Here is an 18,699-nt window from a genome sequence, read left to right as displayed (position 1 = left end):
TAGGAATGAGTGGTATTTAGAGATTAAATGATTAAAATCTTTAGGCAAAAAGCTCTTACCTAAAACCTTTTAATAACTGCACTTGCAGCTGACAGGTTACCAATCTTTTTGGCCATAATACATCCATAAAAATCACCGCCTCGCCCACAAGCCACTAATACTAATAAATGTTTTCCCCACAATGTAGTCTCTAATATTCCGGGCGATGAAAACCCCCACAATTTCGATTAAGTCATCAGGGCAGGTGTATTCCTAGCCCAGATCCTTTCTGGCCAAGCCCGCTAAACATTGAAAAAAAACGCCGGTTTTTTACATTTTCGCGCATTACGTATACGCTCCCTTGGTCGCTGCCACTGGCGATGCCGGCGTCGACGGCGCAGTAAGCCACGAAGCCAGCCGCGACCGCGACAGCGACAGCGAGTATATCAGTTACAGCCGTTGCGTTGCCAACGTTTATTTGCGCTCGAGCCTCGAACAGTGAACAGGTAGCACAGCACACAGCTCTTATAGCCGAATACCGAAATCTTCAAGAGAAAAGACTTCAACGGTAATTTGAAAATTAGAAACAAGAAAAAACACAGTTCGAAAAATACAAAAAGAAAAAAGGAAATCAACTCCGCGGTGCAGTTAATTTAATTGAAAATAATAAAATCGAGTTATTATACGTTGCGCTTTCCAATTTCGGTTCAACGAAAAGAAAACATAATTGAGCCCGGTGTGAAAATAAATACAAACATCTGAGCCACCAGCCAAGGAAAACACCAGCTTGGGTGAAATTCAATTGACAAACTAACAAAAAAGTAGAGGAAAATCAACTCTGCCGTCCGCCCAATTCGAGTTTTGTGGTCAAGTGCCTGGCAATTGTGCAATTTCAAGACTCTTAACCTTAACAATTATTTTTTGGCCACAAATACAAAGCTATTGGCACAATTCAAAGCAAATCAAGTGCTTACTTTTACCCAAAAAAAAAAAATAAATATAAAATAAAATCAAACAAAAAGGGCGCTTCGAAAACGAAAGCAAAACACAATTTCAATTTCGAATCCCCCACGCTTTGCTAAATTCGAGTGGCAGCCCCCAGAAGACAGCAAAATGGTTGAGAAAACAGGTGAGTGCCGTGCAGATTTGAGATATAAAGTACGAAGGTTAAAATAATTTAATTGGGGGCGAAAATTATTTTGTTTTCTTCGAAACTTTAATTGAGTATCAGAGGCGTAGCGTTAGTGCTTTGCATTCAACATAGGTTTATAGTTAGAGTGTTAACTGACCATTTTCTCGGCTTATTTCAAAACAAAAATAATGGCAATTAACACCTTTAAAACAAGCTTAGCTTTTACTTTCTATACAATATCAAATTTGTGACTTAAAATTAATCATCTTTCCCAAACAATTAATCATCTTTAATAAGCTATCAGAAGATATTTTGATAAATCATCCTTTTTGTTTGGCTTTTTGGCCTCAAAGAGTGGACCGCCTACCGATAACGATAACGACATGATTGCTTTTCAATAATTTCTCTGGCGCAGCATGACAGAAACCGTAAATTAGCCTCAAGTTGATTTTTATTTTTCTGCCAAGTCTTTGGTGTTGGTGTTGTTTTGATTTGGCTTCCGTGGAGCTGTCTGTGGATGATGATTTCTGTAACTTGAAAGTTAGCATGACAGACTGGCCTGAAAGAAAATAAAAGAAAGAGTCAGAGGAAGCCCGATGGATAAACAACAATAGCGGAAACTACACTCGATTCGAGCAATTTAAATGATGATGATGACTCCTCGATTGGCAAGTGAATGAACTGGAAAGAATGGAAAAGTCCAACAGAAACGAAATCGAATTAAAAAAATACAATTAAAGCCCCCCAAAAATAGGTGTATTTGTAAAGCCTCCATGAGTAATTAATTAAAGTCTTAATTGCATTTCTTTATTTGTCCTTCTGGCGTCACTTTTGGCGCTCTACCCCGTCTTGTTAATTTTTTACCTTCTGTGACGATAACGTTGTACAGATAATGGCGAAAATATTTGCCCAGCCACAATAGCTGAAAATTCATTAGCTCTTGCCATGCTCTATAATTGAGATTCTCGGTGCCAGCTAATTAATGTCAACCCGGCTCTTATTTGATCAAGTGTTTAAGCGCAAGATTCAATATTTGATTTAAATATTAAATGTTTTCATGGCCTCTTACTCAGTACTGAAAGAATAGTAGTCTAGTGAGCTGCGTGAGAAACTTTACGGCCTTTGGCGTTGAAATTCTGCAAATTATGGTATGAAACGTGTTGCTAATTTCATCTTTCTCCCCTATATTTCCGTTTTTTGTGTCACTTAATGTTCTTGGCCCACCTCATAATTCAATGCGTTGTCATCTTTGCTAGTCTGCTAGTTTTATGGCGTCGCATTCGCAGATTCATACGTATATGATATAAAAATTACAGTAATAATCGTGAGTTAAGTTGACATGGCATCACGGTGAAATTGTTTGCGTTGCTGGCATTCAAAACAGTAGCATTTAAGGCCAGGAAATGTTTTCTGGCTAGAACATTTTGAAAGTTAGCACAGTTAGTGAGACTCCAAGTCGCCCAGCTCATCCCCCATTTCAAACTTGGCAGCACAGCTTAGCTCCCAACGGAAGATCAACTTGTTTGTTAATCAGAGAGCTTATAATTAAGATAATAAGCTGCCATTGAGATCTAGGAAAGTTAAGATGTTCATTCCCATGGAAAGTTTTTGATTCACGTAACACGAAATTCAATTTACAGAATTAGCTGAATTGAAAAAAATTTCAAGTGACTCGCAGCAATCCTATTTGACATTAAAAAGGCTTACCTGGGAAAATAACTCCGGCCACTGGTCGAATCGTTTAATCAGAAATTATCGCCATTAATCGGTAAACTCCTTGGTTAGTCATAAACCACAAGCCCCAATAAATAAGCCTCCTGATTTATTGGCCCTTGTAAATGGGTTGAGGCGCGCCATAAATTTGTTTGAACCAAAAGCCCATAACGCACTTCACCCGCACACCCAGCGAAAAACTGAAATTTAAACCGATTCGGGTTCGGAATAGTCGGTCCCCCGCCCATGACCATACCCAAAAATGCTAAAATTCAAACATCCATATGACTAATTTATTTATAACGACAATTAACGGCCGGCGAACAGGTTTCGATCTTTTCCCCGCGACTTATCCAAGTATTATTAATAAAATCATCACCTAAATGAACAAAAGTGCCCCAAGAGAGTGACCGTTCCGATGCGGAGAGTTGCGCAAACCGAAATTAATAATCCGATTAAATTGATTAATTATTGTAGACGAATCGAGGCGAAATTGAATGGAAAAGGCAAGCTGCCAGAATCTTTTGTTTTGCACTAATACGAGTGGCATGTGCTGAGGGAAAATTTATGCCTGTGTTTTGGTCTTAACTCCAGGGCTAAAAAAAAGTGCATCATTTGCATAAGCACGAAAATAACTGATATAAATTTAACAAAAAGAGAAGAAAACGGTTCTCCTTTACAAACCGAATCTGTACAAAAAGCCACACCTGTCTTTTCTTCTTTTTTTGAACAAAAAGAAAACAGTTTTGATAAAAAACATTTCAAAACATTTCTTTCTAGAAAACTTCCACCTTTACGTTTCCCTTTCGTTTTACAATAATTATATACTTGACGTCATTTTGGAATGAAAAATTACCATTGGAGCCACCTTAAAAGCTATCATAACATAGCATAGTCCATAAAAGTTGTTTTCGTCAATCCTTTGGCCGTCAGTCAGCGACCGAACTTTCTTCGAATGATTAAAAATCATATGAGCAGAAATAGACATAAATTAGGAAAGTTATGCCATAATCGCGTGTCGGCAGCAAATTAATAAAATCAGAGAGGGGAATGTTCTTTTGGGCTTTGCCATTCCAGAGACGAGGTGAGAAAATGCTACAGGCGATGACATTGCTCATGTTTTAATAATACGCAGATAAGTCATGGCTAGAAGCTCCCTCTCCTAAAAACGTAGCCGGGGCAGGACTTGGGAGCGGCTTGTGCAGAGCCAAGCCTTTGACATGGCCTTTGTTCAGACTTGGGCACGTGTGCTCGACCACGCCCACGTACCTTGATTTTAGTTATGGCCAAGGCTCGTCTTGTAAGGCCCCAGGGGCAGTGAAAGAAAATGATTTAATTTTAGCATTTTTCTTGTTAGATAACTAAAGGACTGTTTGCCTAGGCTTTTCTCTCAGTGCCTTGTTGTGCCATCCGCAGGATGTAAGCTAGAAAAACAGGTGCAAGTCCATGTCGAACGGATGTCCGCAACGAAAGCAAGTTTATGGCGACTGCAAGCCGCTTTTCCCAGAGGTCAGAAATGCATTTAACCGTACGGGAAACTTGGCCTACATTCCAATTCGGACACACACTGTGAATAGCTATATTCGGAACGGGATCCAATCCATTTAGATAATCGGGGTGCTGCTAATCTAACGCCCAACAATTAATTCTGGCCGACGAAATCAATCCCAACATGGGGATCCGAATGGCAACTATGTATGTGGCTATCTGGGAGCAGTCGTAACACCTTATCGGCCTTATCGGTCAGTCAGTCAGACAGGTAATTTCACGGGCAATAGCCATAAATCGCTGGAGAGACTGCTTTTGGCAGTGACATGAAAGCGAATGAGCCGCAAAAATGCAGATTTAATCTTTAGACATTGCGAAATAGCTGAATAATACCACTTGAGAATGTGGCGAAGGGTTCTCTATGAGTTCATAGTTTCATGTACTTGCCCAAGGACTTGGAATTTTTCACACGAGGATCGTGATTTATATGCCATGATGATGGCGATAGCGAAAGTCCGAAATTTCTTTCATTGTTTTTGGGGGTAGTGGGTGCGGGTGTAGCGACCTTGACATTTGAATTGGATTTTCGATGTTTTATTCTTCGGGGGATTGACGAATTTTCTATACTCTTTACGAATTTATTAAAGGTTTCAAAGTATTGTATAGGGTCTTGAGTTAAATACTTAAATTCCGTGTCTAAAATCTTTGAAAATATATTAGCATATTTTATAGAGTATATTGTAGAATAACTTTCCCACCAAAATAAGATTTCAATCTTCCAGCCAGAGTAATAAAATTTTAATTTGTTTTGCTTGTACAATATTGCGTTTCTTGTTTTCAAACACGGAAGCTACCGAAGAAAGAAAGCAAAAGAGCCAGAAAATAAAGCCAGGCTTTACCTGTTTTGAATTTCAAATTATTTCTTGAGTTTTGCGAACAGCAAAAAAAATGGTTTGCCAGGTACAGGTACACCAATAAAAAAGAATACTTTCTGGAATGTGGGTCACGCCTCCACAAGCCAAGTTCCTAATGGCTTCGGGGCCATCACTCCAGAAAAAGTGAAATATTACGCATACGCCTGGAATTTCTCGATTCGAAAGAAATTAAAGGTTATTTCACTTTAGTCAGTGCCCGATTTTCATTTTTATGTTTCGCGATAGTGCTACAAGATTGCGTTAATTAATTTCATGTCGATGGCATTGGCAATGACAGTGTCACAAAATGATTGATATGCCAGCTCCGGGGTCGGGGTATTGATAGAGTGCCTCCTAATTTTCGAATGAAAACCAAAGAGTTATACTATTTGTTGTTTGCTAATTAAATAAACTAGAATTAACAGAGTATTTATTTAAAACGCACAACGTTTGCTTTGCTAATCAAATTATAAAGAATACTCATTAAATTTTCAACTCTAATTAAATTAATTACAATTCATTATGAACATATTACCGAATTGTATTCGACAAATTATATGCGAAATTAACGCAGATAAATCTTCATCTCGCAAATGTATCTCAACTGGCCTTGCTGGATGGATTGTTTTTTTGGTGTATCTCTGTATGATTTTTATTTTGTAAGTGCAAATAGACAAAATCCACTGAAAGCCTCGACGTCGTCACGCCCTCACCTTCCAATTGATGACTATTGTGTGTAATTGTTGTTATTATGATTTTGTTTTTTTGTTAATTTCATTTTTTTTAATGTGCCTGCCGGCCACAACAATAATTTATTGGGTTTCGCGGATTTTCTTCAGACCACTTTCAATGGCAAACATACGCATTTCAAGATTTCAAGATTTTTTTATTGTGTTTTAGCATTAGAGTCCCAAGGATGTGACATGCGGGAGGCCTACGAAGGTTATGGCTGCCTCATTTAGATTATGTTGGGTAAACTGGAGAGATAGCGTATCTATTTTTAGTATTCCCAGGTAGCAGTCACTACTTTATCTTTATGGAGCCACTGTTCCGCGAGGTAGCCAGCTTGCTTTCCTCAAAAAAGCACACAAACCTGTAGAGTCTAGATATAAAACTCATCAATTATAGAACTGATTGCGGTGATAACTAAAGCGCAGTAAAGGTTCCAACAGCCTATTTAGCAAACTTCAGGTGTTAAGAGGTCTCTCGTAAGCGAAACTAACAGCTAATTCAAATGCCAGCTAAGAAAGCTATTAAAAAATTTGAGTAAATTATCAGAGAAACAAAACACAGACATAACACTTGACGCACTTCACAGTTCACAGGAAAGCTCAACCTGAGAGCTACACCGTACAAATTGTAAATTAATGATCCAAAGTTCCATTGAACTTGAATTTCAATTTTCAATTCAATTGCTGTGATTAATGTCGCAATTGCCTAACAGATGAAGATATTAATTTAACCCTCCAACCCCTCCCCGATTATTGATTGATTGTCAAACGAAGATGGAAACAATTCAGCAATAATTCGTGTTTGTTCCTCCACAATGCTCGTGTAATTATGTTTGACATTTTTCGTATCTTTAATTAATTTCAATTTACATTTGTTTAAGTCCCTCCCCCCATCCTCCATCAAGGAATGAATTAAACAAATGTTCATTGCAAATAAACCATAAATTTTGTCCATTTATGCTAATTGAGTTTCGGGCCAATTGCGATTCTTGTCTTGTCAACAGGTCGATCTGGTTTCATTTGCCAATTTTATTTACGATTCTCATAGATTGGACCCGACGTGGGTGTATCAGCCTTCAGATAATTTCGATTTCAACTCCAAGTCTATGCGATAAAATGGTTATTGGTTGAAGTATTCATTAATGGCCGTTTCCTGAGCTTAAAATATTTAGATCAAGTGCGAGATAGTTTCACTTTTCAATAAGGGTTATAGTCCCCAACTTAAGTTTCATTTTAATGGCCTTATCAGTTGGACATTTTTGATAAAAAGTGGCGTCAATTGAATTCCACGAACTATCAGTTTGATATTTATGGACTTCCTGGATTATGGGTTTGGCGGAGGGGAATTCCTCCGATCAGAGATCTCTGCCAATTCAGATCACGTTGGCCTGCATCTTTGCCGGCCATTTGATATTTTCACCCGATCTACTGCCACGGAATTTGAATGAGCTGCAATTTGCAGTTGGCCATAAACAATTGCAACTGGCCGGTAGCCTAACTGTTTGTCGACAGCGCCACTTTTATGGAGTCTCGCCTGCATTTTTTGTGGATTTTATGGCATGGCCTGTCATCAAAGTCATGGGACAGAAGATAATTGCTCATAATAAGTAGAGAGTGTGCGAACTGGACTTGATAACATCCCGCAACTTATCAGCCCCAGCCCGAAAAGTGGCATTATTTGGCCAGCACTTGACATTGAGGTGATAACAAGTTTGTATTTATCTTTCGGATTAAGATGGGCTTGAGGAACGAGGTAGTCCCTATTCCAGATACCAAAAACGCTTAGCCCTCAATCTGGTAAGCCCTAGATGGCCCACATTAAATGCATCTCAGGCTCATAGTGTTTATAAATAGTCTTAGCAGAGCGTGCGCCTTGTTGTTCGCAAATATTTAGAGGTAAGCCCATTAACACCCGCTCATTAGCACTCAACTAAGCGATAATGACAAATGATAGAGGCAGAAAGGCTTCTGTCAGGAAGTAAACACCCAAGTGCCATTAAACAAATTAATTAATCAAACGATGTAAATTGTTTGAACAGACCAGGCAAAGGGCAAATTGTTTAAACAACAAAATAAACAGTATGGTAATAAGTTTTTAAATCCATGAGCTTATAGGTTTCTGTATAATAATGACAAAAGCTAATAACTAATTATGATGTGGCATGCGGTGCACGGGTTTCAATCAATTGTATATTTGTTGCAATCACTACTAATATCTGTTTTTTTGTCCAATTTTTTTGATACCATTTGCAGAAATGTCGAAATTCGTTGGCGTTGCCGACATAACCGAGAACAAGAAAATCTGGCGCATGCTATTCGGCGAAATGGTGGGCACATTTTTCTTGGTCTTCGTCGGCGTTGGCAGCACGACGAGCGGAAGTGTACCACAAATCGCATTCACCTTTGGCTTGACTGTGGCCACCATCGCCCAGGTAATATATACGATTATACGCACTATACTCTGTAGTTAGAGTGGACCCTATCTTGTGTTTAAATTTTCCACATTTATTACCTTTTATTCATGTCCACCCCGATATCCACGCAAAATACAAATCATACAAAGAGAACGCATCGAGCTATAGATTTAAGATTTTTGAGTCGAAGTGCGTGCATTTATCGGCGGGCATTTTCAAGGACACGCCACCGCCGCGTTACACTTTCGGCTCATTCACAAACGTAGCTATGGCTATAGCTGCTGCTATTTTGGCCAAGAGACATTGGCATTTAAAACGCGACAACAAGACAACATCTCGCACACAGTTCGTTGCAATAAAAATGGCAACCGAATGCAGCTCGACTCTTGACTCGAAGACTGAAAGACTCAAGACTGCGTGCGAATGTAATTTACAAAATTGACAGATTTACAAACGCACACACATCACACAAATTCAGATTCAGATTGAGATTCAGAATGCGAATAATAAATGCGCGCTCGCAGCAAAAGCGTCTGCGCTGGCAATTAACATTAATCAACACGCAAAATATGCAATTAGATTATTATGCGTTTAATTACGTTATGCTGCCCGGACTGTACTTGTTCTGTTCGAGGAGTGTGTTTTGTGCATTTTAGCATTTAAAGCGATCTAGCATTCAATTTATGGCACTACAAAAGTCAAGCACAAATAAGCGAATCCATCAAACAAGAGAATATTTCTTGGAACTCAACTATCAGATGAGTAGTTACTGCGGCATACTTGGCGTATGAGTAATATTTTGAAAACAATTTTCTGGAATTTTAATACAAGAATATCCACAGAAAAAATCGAAAAATTAATATATAACTATTCACAGATTATCAAAGAAATGACTACTATGTTTTGGCTTACTAGTCGTATGCGCAATATTATCAGCTACTTTAAAAAGTCATTTTATTAATCTCCTTCGTCTTTTTCCCTCTATTTTTGCAATTACTTTATAAAATGCATAAACATAATCAATCGAAAGCATTAATAATTTCAATAATTTAATGAAATCAAGTAGCAATTTTATTGGCAACAGACAATGCAACATTATTAACGCTTACCTCAGCCACTGTGTATTTCCCCGCGGAAAAGACTTGCAACATTTTCGTTGGCCTGCCGTTGGCTATTAGTGGCAAATTAGTTGTTCGACGATTTCCAAACCACGTGCCATGAAAGATGCAAGAAATCAGTCATGTTGCAAGTGCAACCTATGGCAGCAACGGCTTTTCCTGCCTTTCCCCAGCCCCAACACGATTGCCCAGATTAGCCAAGGTATGTGTGACGACAATGGCTATTTGACGGGTTTGCTTGTCCGTCATCGTTATCGGGTTATATACACCTATATAGTATATAGGTGTATTTTGTTCAATGGAGCCAAACGCGTGGCGTCAAATTGGAAAACGTGCTAATTGCAAGCAATTGTGTTCGCCCTGGAATGGCAAGTCCGCTAGTCGGTCTACAAACCCAACAGAACTCAGCCAAGAAATATGATATTGCTGATCCAGCAAATATATCAAATGTCTCCATAGAGCGGCACTTCAAATGCAAATCTCCAGCAGATTCACATTTGAATGCAGCCGGCAGGAGAAGGAAGTGAATCTTGGAAAAATGCAAATTAAGTTAAATTAAATTTAATTTACAAAAACGTGCTTAGTAAAATATTAAATCACTTGATTACGAGTCAACTTAATGCGGGTCGTAAATCTTAAAGGCATCAGATTGTTATCCAAAATGTTTTGAGAGGGCTTGGCTTGGACCTACATTCTTTGCTGAAATTGTTCAAGAGGAAATGCCTCAAAATCCAAAGAATACAAATTAAATATCTCAAAACACCAGTATTTACTTCAATTAAAAAAAACAGACTAGAAATACATTGTGCGTGCAGCATTCACGTTTTGGTTTTCAATTCACGATCGCAATCGAATCAAGTTGTTTGAACAAACTTTTCTACTTTGACTCCGACTCTGACTCTGACTCTGATTCTGACTTCGACTTTGGCTTTGGCCCGATGCGAACTTGAATTGAATCAGCAAACGAGCAAAAAATATCAACAACAATCGCCAAAATGTTGCTGAAAAGCAGAACGAAACAAACAAGTTAACATTCGATTTTCAGCCGCCAAGCCATAAAATATGATTTAAGCGTAAATGTCGAATTGCTGCAGGCCGCCGCTGCACATGCGTAAACCAATCGATCTCAATATATATATATATAAATATATAGATATATATAAATGTATCTGGTCGATCGGTAGTAGAGACAGCGAGGAGACACTGCCATGGCAGACTTTTCGTAGCCAGCAAGTGGCCTTGAGATCACAGAGGCTTGGACCGCAAAATAAAATAATAATGTTCTATTGACTGTGGGCTTATTTATTATTATAATAAATAAAACATGATATAATGCAGAAACAGTAATAGATTAACATAATAGATATAGACAGAAATTACTATTTATGATCTTATTTTTAAAAACTAGCGGATGTCTCACAAATAAAGTACAATTCTTTGGAGCATGAATTATCATTCATGGCCACTTTCCCATTATAAGCTATGACGTCCACACAGTCCCCATCATTGGTGGGTTCTGTGTTGTCCCATTTTAAGAAGCTGGCCTCGGATCCATTGGTCATTGATATATACTTTCCCTCCTGAAACTGGTCAGTGATATCGATCCAGTACCGTGCATTTATCACCAGCTTCCTTTTGATGGTATCCAAATCCTCCTGGTGCCTTAGGTTGGCCAAATGTCCGCCCATTTCATGGCATTTCTGCAGTGCCACGTGCCACTTAACCTTTTGGTCCTTTTCGACGTAATAGTATTTAGATCCGAGTTTCTCAAAAGTTGTACTATTTCCTCTGCGGACTGATCGGGGGGTGGAGGCTAATTCCAACTGGGTGCTGTTATCCTTATCGTTGGACACGGACAGAGGACTTCCAAAAGTCTCTAGTCTTTTGTCATTGAGGGCCAGTCTGGCAAGAGTTACGGCTGCCTCACAGGATTCTGTCCTCCTTTGCAGGGCAGCGAGGTTCGACATGCAGGGCTTCAGGACTCCAAAGCAATAGGAATCGCACTGGGACTGGCAGCTATCCCCCTGTTTAAAGTTTGAAATTAAACAGGGGCTCATTATAAAAGGAATAATGGTTCAGAACTTGCCTTGCATTCTTGAGATGAAGATCTAACAATGAATATTGTTAATAATGTTAAAATAACTGAGACGTGCATTGCTTCTAATTTGTATGACTTGTCAGCCGGAAAACCTGAAGAAGACTGATGTTGCTTCAAAAATTGCAGCTCTCAGTGAGATAATTCAAGCCATTGACATTCAGAACAATGTTTCAAATGCATAGCAGAAAATCGTACGCTTCTTATCGGCTTCTGTAAAGTGTTTATTTATATATGATTTATTTTAAACTTTTCTGATTATTTCTGATAAACGCACAGTCCTAAAAGTGGAAAACAAAAAATCTACCATTGACCAAAACTCCGTTTTAGCCAATTTTTGATCTATGACTCATGGCTAAGTTCAGCCATTCTGTCACTCTCGGATTTCACACGCACCCGGACCGTCGATCGCGATTGCTTTCGTTGCATATATTAAATTTAATTATGGGTTTCGGGTCTAGCAATAAATTTGATTAATTTCACGACTCTTCGAGTGGGCTGGAGTGTTCGTTCGGGTGTTCGAGGGTTCGAGTGTGTTTGTCTGTGCAATTAAGAGGCTGAGAACAATGCGATAGGCCTAAAGCCTAATGGCCCAAAGCTCAGATCTTGTCGATTAGGTCAGAGTGTATTTATATGTATATGTAATGGCAACAACTTGCAACAAAAGCGGCAACTTAATATTATATAGACGAAATTGCAATGCACGCATGAGCATAACCAAAATGTCAAGAAGTTGTTCGAGTTGCAGTTTGCCGCTCGACTCGACTCGACCCGATCTTGCTCTTGGCGGCATTTGTAATTAGCGTTTTGTGGTTGAACGGCCAACACGGCTATTTTTTGTAGTTGCATTTTTTGCGCATTTATTAATTAAACGCAAAGCAACGCACGACATTGGCCATGCGAAATCCATATCGAAATCGAAATTCGTATCAACCAAAAATAAAGAACAAAAACTAAAACCCAAACAGCTAAGCTGCTGGGTAGAGCACAAAAAAAGATATCAAACATAGAAGCCTGCACATCGACCTTGATTGGAGTGAACAGTGCGTTTCGGCTTCATTCATAACACTTGATCCAATCCGATCCAAAACGACTCCGAACCCATCCGATCCGATCCGATCCGATCCGATCCGCAGACAAGTGGCAATTTGTTGGATTTCCATTTACCATAACCAAGTAGTTCCATGTGATCTCTCTTCGGGCAATGACTTGGCAGAACCCCGATTTAAATCACTTTTACTTTCGAGCCGGCTCGACCTGAACTTTGCAGATACAAGATACAAGATACTCGTTCGGCAAACGGCAAAACACTTGAGTGCATCTCGTATCTGACAAATTGCTTGTATCCGTTGGCAGCTGCCAGCATAAGCGATTGTGCAATGAAAATTTCGGAAAAATCGACTAAAAAACTACAGCAAGATCTTATAGGAAAAGGTAAAAATAAGCTGCCACGGCAAAGGGCAAAACATTGAACAATAAAGGTTGCCTCAGATGCTGCATTGTCAACTTGACATTTGACTTTGATTGATAAAACGGAAAGAAATTAAAGATGTCTATTTGCTGTGAGGCAACGGTGAAAGATGTTTACTTAAAGACTTGAAAATAATTAACCCTTGTAGGCAGATTCGGACATGAATATCCTGTGGTATACTGAAGTCTAATATCTAATTTTTTTAACATTTTCCAGGGCTTGGGTCACCTGAGTGGCTGTCACATCAACCCGGCTGTCACCTTGGGCTTTCTCATTGTCGGCGAGATCAGCATCCTGAAGGCAGCGTTCTACATCATCGTCCAATTGGTGGGCGCCATCGCAGGAGCGGCTGTGATCAAGGTGGCCCTTAACGGACTAGTCGGTTCTGGACTGGGAGTCTCCTCCTTTGATCCCTCCTTGGACGCCGGACAGGCGGTACTCATTGAGGCACTGATCACCTTCATCCTGGTGTTTGTGGTGAAGGCTGTTTCAGACCCGGCTCGTTCGGACATCAAGGGATCGGCTCCGTTGGCTGTAGGACTAGCCATCACCGCTGGACATCTGTGCGCCGTAAGTTGAGGAATAATGAATTAAAAAGAATCTTTAATAATCTCGAAACCATTGCAGGTGAAACTGAGCGGTGCCAGCATGAATCCAGCCCGATCCTTCGGACCCGCCGTGGTGCAGGGCATGTGGGCAGACCACTGGGTCTACTGGGTGGGCCCCATCGCCGGTGGCCTGGTTGCCGGAATCATCTACCGGTTCATCTTCAAGGTACGCAAGGGCGACGATGAGGCCAACTCGTACGACTTCTAGACTTCTAAACAATATCCGAAATACCATATTTTTTGTAAATGTCCGCACCCGCTTCCCATCCACATTACATTTCGCTTAACACCCACCAGGGACACATTGAATTATTTTTCCAAAATTTTCAACCTTACCTCTGACCTCTGAACACTAATTTCCCCCCGCCCCCTGTCTCACACACAACTGTACAATTTTTTATTTGTTAAAAAATAAAAAGCAGACATCTGTTTAGTTAATAATGCGATGATAACACCTAAAATATGCAATATTGTATTTGAGTAATTTTAAGCTAAATTATGTGCACAATATCGAGGGAAAACTGTATTGAAGCTTGACTAAATTGTATCTCGAAGGCACTTTCACTTTGTTGAGCACCTAACGAATTGTATTATGACTATTGTGTAATAAAATGTAAATCAAGAAAATACAATTACAACTGCGTCTTTGTCTGTATGTCCTGGGGCTTCAATCACCACACAATCATCCAGCCTGGCGATCATTTTGGTGGCATTTCAAAACACTTTTTTAAAATATAGCTCTTGGAGTGCGTTTTCAACGGCAGCGGATGAAATGGTGAATTCTGGAATCTATTCTTGCGATTATTGCTTCGGGCAAATATTCTACCAGTGCTACGCTTGGGTTTTCTCTTTTCTTTTTTTTTAAGTGTAGAGGCTAATCTATGAATTTCAGTTTAAGAAGACCTTTATACCATCGAAAGAGTCGCTCTGGTCCGTTGAGGTTTTGAAAATTCCCATCATGGTCATATTTATATTTGCCATTCTTTGCATTCTCCTGATGATGTTTCTTCTGCTCGAGGACCCGGTTCTAATCAATCGGCAAGATGAAGAGCTCTAATGGATATTTAATGGAACTTAATTATGATTTTATAGGAAAAGGTATTTAAGATAATATGCAACTCTTCCCAAGTAACCATTTTAAAATTTCAGAAAGTATTTGGAAAATGATAATCGTCAGCCTAAGATCCAAAGAAATCATATCAATGGACAAATATATTATATTATTTATTCAATTCATTTTCGATATAAGATATTTTTAAGACTTTACTGAATAAAAAAAAATATAATATAGCACATTAAAAGTGTTTATATTCACTACAATTTAAACTTCTACCTAGTCTAAGAGACTGACTACCAATCTTTTCGTTATCATCCTTAATCCCCGTCGTGTCCATCTGAAGCGATACTTGGATCCTCCAGAGATCCAACAGCCCCCCACATTGTTTAGTATTTTACATCAAAGTTGGTTAGCCAAGACACAACCCTATCAAACTTGTATATCCGTTGCACGCTAGATGGCGCCAAGATATTCTTTGACTCTTTCAACACATATTTCTTATCGAAATACATAGCTATTATTTTATGTGGGCTCTGAACCCTATAAAAGTCAGCTTTTTAAATATTTCTATATCATTCGGTTGTAAGTCTTCAACCAAGAATCAATCATTTATTCATTTTATTTATTTTTTGACTACATCACTCTACATGGACCTTATTGGAGCTTGAGCTAACAGTGAATTTATATTTGCCAAGCCGATTATTTCTTATTTTCTAATTTTTTTTTTTTTTTTTAATTTTATTACGCGAAAATCTGTGGTTCCATTCTTAATTTTTTTTTGGGGGAAGCAAAATTAAATTTGCAAAGCTAATTCTTATTTTTTCATGTTTTTTGTTAAGATTTTTTTTTTAATTTTTCTGGGAGTGGGTCTTCAAACAAGAATCAATCTTATTTTATTTTCATTATACCCTTGCAGAGGGTATTATAATTTTGGTCAAAAGTGTGCAACGCAGTGAAGGAGACATCTCCGACCCTATAAAGTATATATATTCTTGATCAGGATCACCTCCTGAGTCGATATGAGCATGTCCGTCTGTCCGTCTGTCCGTCTGTCCGTCTGTCTGTCTGTCTGTCTGTCTGTCTGTTTCTACGCAAACTAGTCTCTCAGTTTTAAAGCTATCGAGTTGAAACTTTGCACACACCCTTCTTTCTGTTGCAGGCAGTACATAAGTCGGAACGGTCGGGATCGGTCGACTATATCCTATAGCTGCCATATAACTGATTGATCGGAAATGCCATAACTTCGTTGTTTTTTAAGATAGAGGGTTGGGACTTTCCACACATGTTATATTTGACCCACATATCTTATGTACAAAATTTCATAAGGATCGGCCGACTATATCCTATAGCTGTCATACAACGATCGGAATTGGCATAACTTTGGTGTTTTTTAAGTTAGAAAGATGGGACTTGGTACAGATTCTATTTTGGATAAAATAATCTGATTTGCCAAATTTCATAAGGATCGGCCGCCTATATACGATCCGCTATATATCTAATAAAATAAAATGGGTGGCGCCACCTAGCGGACTGCGACTGAACTGCAAGGGTATATAAACTTCGGCTCCGCCCGAAGTTAGCTTTCCTTTCTTGTTTTATTTATTTTTTGACTACATCATTGGACCTTATTGGAGCTTGAGCTAACAGTGAATTTATATTTGCCAAGCTGATTATTTCTTATTTTCTAATTTTTTTTTTTCTTTTAATTTTATTACGCGAAAATCTGTAGTTCCATTCTTGACTTTTTTGTTGGGAAGCAAAATTAAATTTGCAAAGCTAATTCTTATTTTTTCATGTTTTTTGTTAAGATTTTTTTTTTAATTTTTCTGGGAGTGAGTCTTCAAACAAGAATCAATCTTATTTTATTTTCATTTTATTTATTTCTTGACTACATCATTGGACCTTATTGGAGCTTGAGCTAACAGTGAATTTATATTTGCCAAGCTGATTATTTCTTATATTTTAATTTTGTTTTATTTAATTTTATTAAGCGAAAATCTGTAGTTCTATGGCTCATTAAAACTTAAATTTCAAAAGCGAATTATTTTTGATATATTTTGCTAAGATTTTTTTTTTAAGTTTTCAGTGAGTCTTCAACCAAGAATCAATCTTATTTTCTTCTTTTCATTTTATTTATTTCTTGACTACATCATTGGACCCTATTGGAGCTTGAGCTAACAGTGAATTCATATTTGCCAAGCTGATTATTTCTTATTTTTTAATTTTGTTTTATTCAATTTTATTAAGCGAAAAACTGTAGTTCCATTCTTGACTTTTTTATTGTTGGGATTGAGCTAAAGGAAACTTAAATTTCCAAAGATAATTCTTATTTTTTTCATTTTGTTTATTTCTTGACTACATCATTGGACCCTATTGGAGCTTGAGCTAACAGTGAATTCATATTTGCCAAGCTGATTATTTCTTATTTTCTAATTTTGATTTTTTTTTAATTTTATTAAGCGAAAATCTGTAGTTCCATTCTTGACTTTTTTGTTGGGATTGAGCTAAAGGAAACTTAAATTAGCAAAGCTAATTCTTATTTTTTCATGTTTTTTGTTAAGATTTTTTTTTTTTTTAATTTTTCTGGGAGTGAGTCTTCAAACAAGAATCAATCTTATTTTATTTTCATTTTATTTATTTCTTGACTACATCATTGGACCTTATTGGAGCTTGAGCTAACAGTGAATTTATATTTGCCAAGCTGATTATTTCTCATTTTTTTATTTTTTGAACTGTGGTTCTTCTTCTTGACTTTTTTATTGTTGGGAATTTAAATTTGCAAAGCAAATTATTTCTTATTATACCCTTGCAGAGGGTATTATAATTTTGGTCAAAAGTGTGCAACGCAGTGAAGGAGACATCTCCGACCCTATAAAGTATATATATTCTTGATCAGGATCACCTCCTGAGTCGATATGAGCATGTCCGTCTGTCCGTCTGTCCGTCTGTCTGTCTGTCTGTCTGTTTCTACGCAAACTAGTCTCTCAGTTTTAAAGCTATCGAGTTGAAATTTTGCACACATCCTTCTTTCTGTTGCAGGCAGTACATAAGTCGGAACGGCCGGGATCGGTCGACTATATCCTATAGCTGCCATATAACTGATTGATCGGAAATGCCATAACTTCGTTGTTTTTTAAGATAGAGGATCGGGACTTTCCACACATGTTATATTTGATCAACATATCTTATGTACAAAATTTCATAAGGATCGACCGACTATATCCTATAGCTGTCATAGAACGATCGGAATTGGCATAACTTTGGTGTTTTTTAAGTTAGAAAGATGGGACTTGGTACAGATTCTATTTTGGACAAAATAATCTGATTTGCCAAATTTCATAAGGATCGGCCGACTATATACGATCTTCTATATATCTAATAATATAAGATGCGTGGCGCCACCTAGCGGACTGCGACTGAACTGCAAGGGTATATCAACTTCGACTCCGCCCGAAGTTAGCTTTCCTTTCTTGTTTTTGTATATTTTTATCCAACGCATGGAGGCCCAATATGGCCCCCTGCGATGGCTATATCTTGGCCAATTTCCCTCCGATTCTTAAGCGGAATACCTTTAAAGATTTGTGGATTATGTCTTCTTCGTTCTGCATCAAAACCTGAGAACAAAATATTTTTTACATTTTTCATCAAATTTTCTGGGTTTCCTTCAAAACCTATAAAAACGCATAGAGGCACAATATGGCCCCCTGCGATGGCTACATATTGGCCAATTTCCATCCGATTCTTGAGCGGAATTTATTTTGTGTTTACTTAAGGATGTTTTTTAATGTTTACAAAAAGTATTGAATATGTGCATAAATAAACAAAAATTTAAAGTTTATTACTGTTTCGGGGAAAAAACCTTTTTGCATTAATGGGTAGCTTGTTGATCGTGCTCAGGAATGGGATTAACACCAAGCCTTGTGCAACAATTATTTAAAATATAAGATAAGAACGGTGCTTTTATTGCTGCGAAGCAGAG

At 38.1% G+C, this 18,699-nt stretch overlaps 2 protein-coding genes across 2 annotated transcripts; one reads left to right on the top strand and one right to left on the bottom strand.

The window, feature by feature from the left end:
• Window positions 1-433: 433 nt before the first annotated feature.
• Window positions 434-14,295, top strand: LOC6495244 (aquaporin). The gene is made up of 4 exons (XM_001958735.4): window positions 434-1,108; window positions 8,211-8,389; window positions 13,272-13,625; window positions 13,683-14,295. Exons 1-4 carry the CDS (start codon window positions 1,093-1,095, stop codon window positions 13,869-13,871), a joined length of 738 nt encoding a protein of 245 aa, XP_001958771.1. The 5' UTR covers window positions 434-1,092; the 3' UTR covers window positions 13,872-14,295.
• Window positions 10,771-11,747, bottom strand: LOC6502546 (C-type lectin 37Db). Its single transcript, XM_001958736.4, has 2 exons — window positions 11,576-11,747; window positions 10,771-11,513 (listed from the first exon to the last, which is right to left on the bottom strand). Exons 1-2 carry the CDS (start codon window positions 11,642-11,644, stop codon window positions 10,887-10,889), a joined length of 696 nt encoding a protein of 231 aa, XP_001958772.2. The 5' UTR covers window positions 11,645-11,747; the 3' UTR covers window positions 10,771-10,886.
• Window positions 14,296-18,699: the final 4,404 nt, after the last annotated feature.

The sequence above is a fragment of the Drosophila ananassae genome, chromosome 3L (assembly GCF_017639315.1).
Source record: "Drosophila ananassae strain 14024-0371.13 chromosome 3L, ASM1763931v2, whole genome shotgun sequence".
Lineage (NCBI taxonomy): Eukaryota > Metazoa > Arthropoda > Insecta > Diptera > Drosophilidae > Drosophila > Drosophila ananassae.
Note: the sequence above shows the minus strand (reverse complement) of the source record. Positions and strands in the feature narration are given on the sequence as shown.

What these genes read in the sequence shown, in the direction of transcription:
- LOC6495244 (XM_001958735.4), top strand. An exon ending in CTGTGGCCACCATCGCCCAG is followed by an intron (nt 8,390 to 13,271) that starts GTAATATATACG and finishes AACATTTTCCAG; the next exon opens with GGCTTGGGTCACCTGAGTGG. An exon ending in CCGCTGGACATCTGTGCGCC is followed by an intron (nt 13,626 to 13,682) that starts GTAAGTTGAGGA and finishes AAACCATTGCAG; the next exon opens with GTGAAACTGAGCGGTGCCAG.
- LOC6502546 (XM_001958736.4), bottom strand. Translation starts at nt 11,644, where the DNA reads ATGCACGTCTCAGTTATTTTAACATTATTAACAATATTCATTGTTAGA. An exon ending in CTTCATCTCAAGAATGCAAG is followed by an intron (nt 11,514 to 11,575) that starts GCAAGTTCTGAA and finishes AACTTTAAACAG; the next exon opens with GGGGATAGCTGCCAGTCCCA.